This window comes from Limulus polyphemus, unplaced genomic scaffold (genome assembly GCF_000517525.1).
Source record: "Limulus polyphemus unplaced genomic scaffold, Limulus_polyphemus-2.1.2 Scaffold505, whole genome shotgun sequence".
NCBI classification, from domain to species: domain Eukaryota; kingdom Metazoa; phylum Arthropoda; class Merostomata; order Xiphosura; family Limulidae; genus Limulus; species Limulus polyphemus.
The window spans coordinates 15,726-28,201 of NW_013666115.1; the positions used below are offsets into that span (position 1 = coordinate 15,726).

Below are 12,476 nucleotides of genomic sequence, written 5' to 3' on the forward strand. Positions count from 1 at the left end.
CTATCTATGGCCTAACAACGTCATCCTCAACGTAGAAACCTGTAGAGTCGTAAACTTTTTGAAGGCCATAGATAGGCCTAAATAAAATGTTTTTAATTGTGTACCAGTTTACCGTTTAATATTATTTATGATTTTAACTTTATACAAAAGTGCCAAAATACTATAATTAACCAATATATTTCTCAGACAACATATTATGTTTGAAATTATATTATACTGTTGTGATTTATATATTAGAAAAGCTAGCAGACAATTGGAGAAGAGAATAAGAAAACATAAAATGTTAATTTCACTAATGAAGACTAATAGTTTACCCATTTATGAATATAATGTTCTCTCTAGCCATCTAACTATTTATGAAACTGTCAACTCAATGGTAATGTGGAACGGTTAAAAAAATTCAAAAGTAACTTTACTTAATAAACCATAAATCCGACACTTAACAGAGATTTTATATTAGGTATTAACAGTCTTTGGACTTTCTTAATTAAGAACACTAAAGAGCTCTGTCACAAGACCGCGCTCAGCAGCCAGTCGTAGAACTTTCAGTAGCTAAAACTATCCTCTCTAAAAACCGTATGTACTGTCAAGAAACAATACAACCCTGTACTTATAATAGCAAAACGCAAAATTAAAAATGCCTCATCAAAATCTTAAACTTTGTAGGCTTTTGTCTGTTGAAAAGCATTCAGCTTGGGTCAATAGCTAACAATGAAATCCTTTAAAAAATACCAATAGGTATCAGATGTCCCCAAATGTCTCCCAGTGTAACTCTTGAATAAAAACTTCAGAACCAAACTATAAGTATAATTCAAAACCTCTGTTTCTTATTTTCCCTTGACTTAAATAGATACAATTAAAATTTTTGATGTCCATAGAATACGAATTAGACATCAGAAATCTTGTTATTTTATTCTATAATCTACATATTCTACGTCGAAACGAATGCTCAAAATCATTCAATTTGAGCATTGAATTCATAACTAAGTAATGCTCAGCTGTGTAAAGATCAGTAACTTTTCAGTTGCTACTTTGACAGTTCGTTTGTAGTTACTTTTTTGACATTGTAAGCACACAGTGATGATCTAGAGCTTCAATATTCAAGTTCCTTCTGCAATGTTTAAACAATAAAGACATGTTTAAACAGTTATCTTGCAGTTTTTTTGGAAACAATGGTGGATCTAAAACTGAAAACAATACTGGATCAGAGGATTGCTGTTTTAGTTACGACTTAAAATAAAAATATAAGAGATTGCTTACACTATAATCCAATTAAACGTTTGGTTATAATTGAGGAGCTGTTACAATAGCTTCGGCGATGTCTGTCTAAATCTCGAAATCAAGTTCGGATACTGAAATGAAAAGGTAAAAAGAAAGGGGATAGTTGTAATGGAGTCAGATACGTAGTAATGTAAATTGAAATGTACCATCTAATGCTTCAGAACTTTACAAACCTTCTGGCTTAGACATTAGTAAAAGTAGATTCCTTGTTACTTAGTGCACGGAGTCCACTTTGTTTTTCTTATGACCTCGACCTTTCTTTACAGAATTCTGCTTTGCCTATTGTAAGTGGATCAAGTCTGAGAAAACGCGCGTGTGTGGTTAATCATAGAAAATGTGAATTCACTACAAATCAAGGAGGTTGTAAAGTGACATATATATATATATAACCGTCGGTAGTTTTCCACATACCATTAATTACAAAGTGATCAGGTTTTGTGCAGCGCAAATCTTCTGAATTATGCAAATGACATTAGAAAGCTTCTGTATTGCTAAAGATAGGCGAATACTCATATTTCAAAAGTTAACTATCGAGTAAAATGTTTTACTGTAAATTATTAATAATATACTTTGAAGGTTTAATTGTAATTTCGTGTTTTAACCGCAAGAGGATAGGTAATCTGATTTACTGCATTGCAACCGTTTTTCACCTTCAGTTGGGGTTACTGTTATGTTCGATAGCAAAACTCTGACATTGTCAAAACAATGATAAAGTAGTTGAACAAAACACCAAGATACTGTAAAATATAGATGAGATAGTTACGTTGCAGAATTTTGGAGAGGTTGGGGACAAGGCTAAATTTAAAAAAAAATCGTTTGGACGCTTGGATAAGAAAGCTGTGTAGAGAATGAACGCTTAACAACGTCAGCGTTTTTCTTTTCTCAGTAGTCTACATGGTTTATGCATGAATAGGTTTTAAAGTGGGATGAGAAGTAAGAAGGTACGTAGAGTAGGTGCTAATAAACACCCATGTTCTATTTCCTTCTGCATATATTCATACTGATGCACTTAAGTATTAATGTGCTAGAGGAGGAAATCGGAAATGGCTAGCTTCTCTAGTGATTTCAGCTGTTCAATCTAGAGTTAATAACAGCATAAATACATACTTCGATGAAGAAAACGCGCCGGCTCCTTTTTGTAAAATGCGATAATTCTAAATCTGTACTTTGCATGTTACAAACGTCCATAACGGTTGAAGGAGGTGAGAATAGAGTGGCCCACGCTGCTGACGACAGCCACTAGGAAGAGGTAACTTCGAGCCGCCCACCAATCGACCCCATCCCCCACGGTTCGCTTGACGAGCTGTTACGGAGTCTCGTGCTGAGCTCGCTTTCAATTGTAGTTGCATGCAAAGTGGTCGTACGCACGTTTTAAACAACGTTAAGGAAAGAGTGAGAGAACAGCACCAGGGCGCGAGGGAAACATAAGGAAAATGAGAGGGCGGAAAACTTAAGGCTAAGTCTACAGAAAAAGCGAAATTAGTTATTCTGTCTTTATACTTGTGTATATCTTTCGATAACAATGTTAGTAAGTCCTTCCAGCCACAAATTAGGTTCGCTAAGCAAGAAGTTTGATAATTATGCCGATAGCCTGTGTCCCTGCAAATCAAGATACGCATCAAAGTGAAGTAGTATTGAAGTGAAGAGAGCCACAAGGATAGTATTTTTCATTTTCTCAGTGACAGGTTATGGGAAAATAATCGCATTTGTTTTGTGCCGTTGGATCTGATTCTCTGACTGTGATGATATTTCTTGTTTACAGACCAATGACCGACGGGATCTTCAAAATTATTCTTTTTGTCATTTGTTGTTCGTGGCATGAAGGAGGTAAGGAATTCTATTTATGTTCTGCTTTATTTCAATGAAGAGATACATAACTGTCCAAATTTATAAAATAAGGATTGTAGCTTAATAGCTGTCTGATTTGTTGTTGATGAATAACGGGTCTACCAATACTTCGTGGTTTGAATCGATATAACTAAAATGTCTTTGATCGGCTTATAATATCTTACCGTGATATAATACTTAAGTCGCAAGTTAAAAACTAATTTAACAAGTACACTAACATAGGTGTTACAAAATAATCTTTAAACTTTCAGTTTATTATACATACTAACATAGATACTATTTTGGTGTAAATTTAAACTTCTGTCTATTCTACATCTACAAAAATGCTGCTAATTTTACTTAAGTGAAAGGATATACATCTACAAATATGCTGCTAATTTTACTTAAGCGAAAGGATATACATCTACAAATATACTGCTAATTTTACTTAAGTGAAAGGATATACATCTACAAATATACTGCTAATTTTACTTAAGTGAAAGGATATACATCTACAAATATGCTGCTAATTTTACTTAAGTGAAAAAATATACATCTACAAATATGCTACTAATTTTACTTAAGTGAAAGGATATACATCTACAAATATGCTGCTAATTTTACTTAAGTGTAAGGATATACATCTACAAAAATGCTGCTAATTTTACTTAAGTGAAAAAATATACTTTATTTCTACGTAATGATACTATTATTACTTAAATAAACAATTAAATATTCTATTATTCCTAATTCCGTTTAACGCAAACTGGAGTTTATCATGAGACATTTCTATAAATGTAAATGAAATAACGACCTTTTTCTCCAGAATATAGCTTTATTAGCTAAATAGTTCCCTGGATTAGGGAACTTGTAGGATATCGATAGCTCCTGACGAAGCTGTAATAGGGAAATATTGGGCTGATAAAGGTCGTGATTTTATTTACGTTTATAGAAATTACATGCTCTGACTGACCTATCCATAAGCATAAAGTTATCTGCAAAAAAAAACAAAAAAAACAAAACTGAAGCATCTATTCTGTCTATAAATATACGTACATATTAATTCATTTCTGCCTGTTTTCTACAAAATACAATATTAGTTCATCTGAAATCTCCAAAACAGTTTTTTCCTTTCACGGTAAACATCCTACTGTTGTTTGTTTTGAATACTTGTCTTTTACTTATGATTTTCTACTGTTTTTAGAATGATTTTTAGAGCACAACTTTTTACTTCACACATAGTTTATCCTCCACGTGTTTTATCAGCGATCCCAAAATCTGGGATTCCCGACAATATTGAGGGGCCAAGATTTGTAGACGAACCACCAGGAAATGTGATATTTGTTAACACAACAGGTTCAGTGATTACATGTGGAGCCACTGGTCAGCCACGTCCGGAAGTGGAATGGATTGTTCGTGATGGAAAGCCAGTTGTTTCAGTTCCAGTTACGCGAGAGGTACGACATGACGGTTCTCTGGTGTTTCCTCCTTTTCCACCAGAAGAGTTTCGTCCTGATGTCCACGATACTGTTTACAGATGCAGAGCCAGCAACACATTTGGGACTATAGGTAGTAGAGAAGTTAAAGTTCGAGCAGGTTGGTAAAGTTGGGTTCAATTTGATTTTCTAACAACACATCTTGTCTTATAGGCCTATCGTTTATTTTGTAAAATATACATTATATGTCTTATAGGTTTAGTAATAAAACGTCTCTTCAAAAATATACATACTTGTTTTTTCGTATCAACTTTGCTTTAAAAAATCCAACAACAAACAGTCAGCGTTTTAAGATAAGCTGTTATTTTTATAACAACTTACGCGCCTCATCAACATATAGCCAATCAGGGCAGTTTAATTTGTCATTACTTTCCAGTATGTCACTATTTTTTTTGTGAACTTGATTGATTTTCTACAAAATTGCTTTGTTCTAGAGTTCGTTTCGTCATTCTTTGTAAAGTAAGTTGTTTCAATAATTCGACAAAACATTGTAGGTACATTACATTAATACGAATTTTAAATAATTTATGAAGTGACTTGTAAGATAGAGAGGGTTTATTTATTATATGTGTGTATACATAAGGAACGATGAGTTTTTACGTTTGTCCTGTTTCAGCATAAGTGCTTAGACATGTGAAGATAAATATGTCTTATTTTTGTTACATTTGAAACTGTAATATATATATATATAACAGAAAACAATACGAAATTAATATAATTCAAAGAAGTGCGAGTATTTTCTTAAAATATCAGTATGAGGGGTATAAGAAAGACAATAAGGCACTGTAATATTTTATCTTTTACTTTTCGGTCAGAAATTTTTCTCCCTGTATTCCATATCACTATTTTCTGTAACTAACACTCCTAATTGATACATTTTTAGATAGAGCATTTCTACTGTCTTTCTCTTTGTACAAAACTTATATCTTTAATAATTCCCATATTACACCCTTTAGTAGTTAATAGGTACGTTGATAAGACCCCAGTTGAGCTGATTACATACACATTTGATTCAACTCTATATATATATCCTCTATATATAAATCCTGGAATAACTCACATAACTGGAGTAATTGTTCTTTATTCAGAGTAGTAAGAAGAGATGAAGTAGAATCCTCTTTATTACACACACACACACACACATATATATATACATATTAGTCTATTTATGCAATATAGTGAAAATATCAAAGAACTGTGGATTTTGTTGTGTATAAAATTTGTATCACGCGTTTTAGTTTTACTTTTTTGCTAGTTTTAGCGTTTTATAAGTAATTTGCTATAAAATGTAGAAACGAACTATTACGTGTGTCTGGTTTATCTCTCTAGGTTTTTAGTCTTGTCGCATCAGAGAAATACTTACAATGTCACACAGTTTTTCAAATCGATAGGCAACAAAAATTTGCTTAAAGTAACACTATTAGCTATTCTTTCCATGTAGTAGGAGTGAATGATGTGTGACAGTCGATGGACTCGCGTGCATTTTGACGTTCGTTGCTTTGCGTGAACGTAAATTGAGGAAGCGTGTCCCGCGGTAAAAGCTGTCAAATAGCATCCAAAACAACCTGCCAATAAAGGTTAAAATGACTGGCCCTCGAGACACGCTCAGAGATACATGTGTATTCATGTACAATAGTGTTGTCGTACTATCGAAACCTATATTTAAGGGATCATTATGTTACCATAGGTTACAATGGACGGTAAAATAATTTTTAGATAACGGTACTTTATAGATGTATTAATAGTCCTTATCTACACTTAGAAAAAGGGGGTGTAAAGTTTGTTCAATTCTTACCATTGCTTAAACACTACACATGACATTTACTTATGTGCTCAAAAATTACGTTAGCTGATGAATTCTATTTCACATGAGCTTGAAAACTTGCTGCTTTGAGAATTAATGATTTTAGTGCTAGCAAGTGGAAAGTAAAATAATAAAAAAATTCTTATACTGTTTTTATATTACAATTAGTTTACATTAAGCTCCATTGCAATATATTTGTATGTTAGCACTTTCTTGTGTAGGCTACAATTTCCAATAAAAACGTTTGAATTATTAGTTACCCGATAAATATGATCCTGAACATAAAATACTTCCAGTAAAACATGAACCCACAACTACAGCATCTGTGTTTACACGTATTGTTTAAACCGAAAAGTTATTATTTTACTCGTCTTTACCAATTAGAAGACATGGACATATCCACTTGTACGCTAAGATTGTGAATAATTACTCTCTGGTGTAAAACTTACCTCAGGCTAGAGAATAGCTGGAGTTGTATACCAGGAAGATATCCTTTTCAGCTATCAACATAATTAGATAATTTATAAAGGTGATACGATCTCTGGTTACAGAGACGATACATATAATATAGCCAAGCACTTCCCCAAGAGAAATATAGAATTTTAGGTTTCTCATCTACAAAGCCATAAATGTGATATAGGATATGCTATTATTATGTCCAGCCTTGCTTGATTCATAGTAGTTCTGCTGACATGTTTCCCTTGGGTACCAGGAAGTAAGTCCACAAGAGTGCTGGCTTACACGACACTCCTGTGGTTCATTAATTATTAAGGTTTATCAAGAAAACGCCAAGTGCTTTCGGAGTATAAGGGGGTGAGGATGGAAGTAATGTCCTTATTGATGCTTGATTATAGAGCAAACGCATTTACCCTTCTTTACAGCTTGTTGTAAAATCAGCAAGGAGTAATTATAAGAACATACGAACAGTAATAATGGTTGGAGACGGCTTGAATGGGTAATGAAGAAAAACTTTAGTATAAGTTTAACATAACAGCAAATGTACAACGTTTCGACAAGGTTTTGTCATCAAATCAGGATAGCAAATCAGGGGTTCAGGATAGCAAAATTAAACAAAAAATTAGCCAGTCTGGATGAGGTACAAAATCTATGTGATAACGCCTTCCACTTTAATTAACCTGTGCTGTGTTTATCAACATAGAAAACTAACCTTTGTAGATGAACAGTAAAGCAGAGACCATGAAATTGTCACCCATCTAAGCGGTTTTATGTCTTTACACGTAATTACACAATAAAGTTTATCTTATGTCATTTTTATAAACGTGACCCGTGTAATGTATGTGAACTTAAATTGTATGTTACCCGTGTTGTTAAACCCTGACACGTGTCGTGTAAGCTTTGTATTTAAAATTTTGACTTTGGTTGTGTAACTTAATCTTAAGTTGAAACTTCTGATTAAGAAGTTAGCACACAGGATCACATACAGAAGTTGTAATGGTTTTCAAACGAGACCCAAAACTCGAACGTTTTCGAATAGTTTACCATTTTTCTTCAGGAAGAAGAATAGTGAACTATTCGAAAACGCTCGAGTTGTGGCTCTTGGTTGAAAATCATTACAACTTAAGTTAAAACTGTTGTAGTTGCAAATCCATACCCCCTGGAGGTTATTAGAATTGATAAAACACTCGTTTTCAAAACAAACGTCTTTAGTTTGTAAAACATTTTGTTTGTTATGTTTGTATATTTTAAGCGCCATATTTAATCATATACATACTGACAAGATTGGTAAGAATTTACAGATCTTAAGACAAGATTAAGCCTATGTACTTTAGATACTGGAAATCACTTGGAATTACTATACGACTGGTGATAGAAACATTTATCGTCTCAAATTTGTTGAATCTGGTTGTTTGCTTGTCTGCAGACTTCAAGGAAGACGTAGTTGTGGAAAAAGTATTCTAGCATTTTGGCTATTATTACTTCATTTTTAAACAGAAATAAACGTACGTTAGAGGCTTTGAAGCAAACAAAAACGTTTTGTGAAAGAGAAGACATTTAGTATTGTTTAAACAAATCCGAGCTTGTCTTAATGGCCAAAGGCCGTTTTTTTTTAAGTTTGTACAACCTTGAAACTAGTTTTTGGTTTTTATTTTCAGTTTACATTAAATAATTTTTATGAGATTCAAATGAAACTTTAATAGGAAACTGAAAAATTTTAGTCGGTCTTTTATTTGAACATTTTTAGATTTAAGTGCTATCCGGATATCTGTAGTTTGTATTTGTTTTGTATTAAGTGACGTAAAGTAAAAAAAGAAAAACAGTTTATAACCTTCCTGACAGAAACAAAAGCTCTCATCTAAAAAGTTGAAATTAGAAAAGTAACATTACCCGTACAAATAATACTATCATTATAAGTAACATTAACTGTATTAGTAATATTACCCATATATGAATGTGATGTATATTAAAATTACTTAAATAACTCTTACAACATTGAAACCTATTGAGCCATTCCTATTTATAGTTTTAATAAAATTGGCTTTGTCTTATGAATCAGTGAGAACAAGGAGGAATCAATGAGGAAGCCTCAACAATTTGTATTTTGATTGATTGTGTTTTGATTGTTTTATATGCAACATATTTTTGAAAGTTGGAGCTTTTTTTGTTTAATTATTGTTTTTTTGTAACATTGTATGTTTGCAGTATACATATATGTCTTTATTAAGTGGGAGCGTTTTATTAACAAACACATTAATTAATTGTAATCGTTTTTGGTACTGATTTCGATTCTGTTGTACAAATGCTTCAAACTGTTCCTCAAAGTGCAGACATTATATATTTTATAAATAACCTATAACAGCCATTACAATCTTTGTAAAATGTAAATTGTATGAAACTTTCGCTATAGTGAAGTTTTGTAAAATCATTGTAATAGGTTTACTTTATCTCTATGTCTATAATACATTCCTTGCACAATATTAGACAATAGCACATTCAGTTTTACATTTATTATACATACAGCATTTGTTTTCTAATAATCGCTCTTGTTTTAGGGACAGTTTTATTAAGATTCGGAAAAATAAATGTATTGTTTTTATTTAATTATGATATTGTTGGAAACTACTATATGAGCATTTTTAGGGCTTTTGTCAAGTCCATTATTTCTTAGTTTATTATTGTTTTTGTTTGATTATGATACTGTTGGAAAATATTAGAACATTTTTAGGGCTTTTGTCAAGTCCATTATTTCTTAGTTTATTATTGTTTTTATTTAATTATGATATTGTTGGAAACTACTATATGAGCATTTTTAGGGCTTTTGTCAAGTCCATTATTTCTTAGTTTCTTAGTGACATGCGGTAAAGTAATTATAAAGAAATTGAAATAAATAATGGAATGTATTATTATAAAATTATTTTCACTGTCATATAATACAATATTAAAATACTAATCTTTAAAGTATTATCCACACAACTAAAATGACTTAAAATAGGAATACGATAAAATGCATCCATTAAAATTATACTTGACGTACAGTATTATCCCGTATAGTTCCAGTTATCGTGTCCGTTATTCCCTTTTTTTAATATAAATAGAGCGTCTACTAATACTGTACTGACATTCCGAAAACAGAAGCTAACGTTGTTTTTTGTATTTTGTTTTCAAAATGAAATTATTTTCTTTGAATTATTTTCGTTTCTGTTTTCTAGAAAATTACTTATATCCTCCACTTACTCACGATATATCGAACGAAAAGCAACAAGTCTTACTACCTTACAAAAAAGTAAGGAAGTGATTTCGTACTTGTTTATCTTATTATGCTTATTGATTTGTACTTAAGATAAAACAAGGTAGAGCACACTGCTTGATTTATTTTTCTACCATTATCTTAACGACTTGTTTTATATTGATTTCATATTATTGTTTGTCAGTTGGTATGAATACCATTACCAAAGGATGGATACGATACATAATGATATACTTATATATGCATATAGCGAATTGAGCTATAGATCAAGAGTTCAAAGCCTTTACTAATCGCTTTTACCGTGAGCTTACCATTCATTAAAATATATATATACCATCTCTGTAAAATATATGCAATGTTCACATCAAATGAACATGAAATATTGCAATTATAACTATTGGAATTGGCTTATTTTTTTATGGTACGTTATGTTCACGTTTAAGATTAAGAAAAAAGTTGCCTTAACGACTTAGTTGAGTTTTTGCATCCATGAGTATTAAAAAGCAAATGAATTAAACGCTTGTGAAAATCGTTAAAAACTTTGATGAATAAGATGAGTTAATGAATTATTTGTTGATTTTCAGCATTTTCTTCCTGGAAAAATCAAAGTCACATTAAAGAAACGTATGCCATTAAACATTTTACCTCTGGCAAGAGAGGTATCTGGATGGTTTCTATTGTTAAAAAGCTCTTTACTAACATAAGTTGTTTGATTAAGACTTAAAAATAAATTTTCAGTTAAATTGTGTTATTGTCACTGTGTTGAACAGATGATCGAATTTCGGAAAGAAGAAATGCGTTGTTGGAAAAATATCTTAAAGTGTTAACTAACAGATTCGTAACTTTGAAGTTTTTAATCTCAATGATAAACCGTGTTTCAGGGAGAATGTTGTTTGAGTTTCTGAAAAAAATGCATTGATAATAGAAACATTGTTTAAATCAATAGCAAAAATACATCTGGTAATTTGTAAATAATGCTTTCTGTGATTCTGTAAGAAACTTGAAGGTTAATTCAGAATCAAACAACTCCCTTTTGTTCTTTGTTGTATGAATTAGCCCCTACATACATTTATTGTCATAAGTGTCTAACTGTAAAAGTAAAAAAAAATATATCCACTGTGAAAATTGGAAAAGGAAGAATCAATAAACTAAATAAAAACACATTATTACTTAAACTTTTTCTTACTCTCTATTTACATAGGTGTGCTTATATTTACGTGTAGACAATTATATATCTTTTTCTTCACAGAAGACACACAGTCTATGGTAACAAAAGTGAATTTTATTGCTGTTGCTGTTTATGAGTTGTACATGATTTTAAGTTTAAATTATACTGAATAAAAACCATTCTAAGAATGTCTTGAAACTACACTTAAACAAAATGGAAAAAGGTAGTGGTTGCAAGGACGAGGACATATCTTTGCCAAGGAACATGTTTTTTTTTATGATAAGAGACTTTACAATTATGGAAAATACTTAATTAATTATATATGACTTCATTTGTCATAGTAAGAAAAAGTAGAGAGAGATGAAAAAGCAACTTGTATTTATTGCTTTCTTATCAACTGTAGATATCATTAATGTTTAAGATAAATGCCAGGAGTTTAAACTTATCTGTTCTCGCTGTGATAAGCTGAAACTAATGCATCTTTGTGAAATATATTAGATAATAACAATCTAAAATAGCTCTCTGCCTGCTTTTCAGTAAGTTTATCTCCTGTATTCTATACTATGTTGTTGATAAAGGGAGTTGGAAACTTATTAAAAGGATCCTATAGTTTCTTCTCTACAAAAATCAAGAGACAAAATAGAAAAACAGCTTTTAGACACAAAGTGCAGTTCTTTCTGTCGTACTGTCGTGAGATTATTTCAGTTCTTCTAGGTAGAATTCATTATAGTTGCTCACTCAAGCTTTGAGAAATAAAGAAATTTAATACAAATGCAAGTAGGTTACGTGGCGGGAGTGTCGTCATTAAAGTTTTTTTTCTTTCCTGAACTTGCTAAGAACAGACATTTGTGGATAACACACACTTTAAAGATTCACGTAAAATTACATTCCTTGCTGTCACGCTTGAGAAAGTTTTGCGCTCAAACAAAAATAAAAAACTTGGTCTACTGGTGCATAATCGAACATCAAAGGTCTTGTGATTAGAGTTATTTTAAGTTGTGTATTGCTTTCGTTGTATACGGTAACATAATGCATTCTACCTTTAAGAGTTCTTAATCAAAAGTATAAATACAATATAATATAATATATATTTCAAAGAACTATGGAATCAGAAGAAAACAAACTATCACAAACACACATTCTAAGAGGCTTGATTTTGTAGCTTAGCTTCATATATATATATATATATATATA

At 31.5% G+C, this 12,476-nt stretch overlaps 1 protein-coding gene across 2 annotated transcripts in view; it reads left to right on the forward strand.

Moving 5' to 3' along the window:
- The first annotated feature begins 2,548 nt into the window (after positions 1 to 2,548).
- LOC106458723 (Down syndrome cell adhesion molecule-like protein 1 homolog) overlaps positions 2,549 to 12,476 on the forward strand; it is a 108,265-nt gene continuing 98,337 nt past the window's right edge. For both annotated transcript variants that reach the window (XM_022384995.1, XM_022384996.1), the window contains exons 1-2: positions 2,549 to 3,108; positions 4,351 to 4,704. In XM_022384995.1, coding sequence (XP_022240703.1) covers positions 3,024 to 3,108; positions 4,351 to 4,704 — 439 coding nt within the window. In that variant the 5' untranslated portion in view covers positions 2,549 to 3,023. The remainder of the gene's footprint in view (positions 3,109 to 4,350; positions 4,705 to 12,476) is intronic.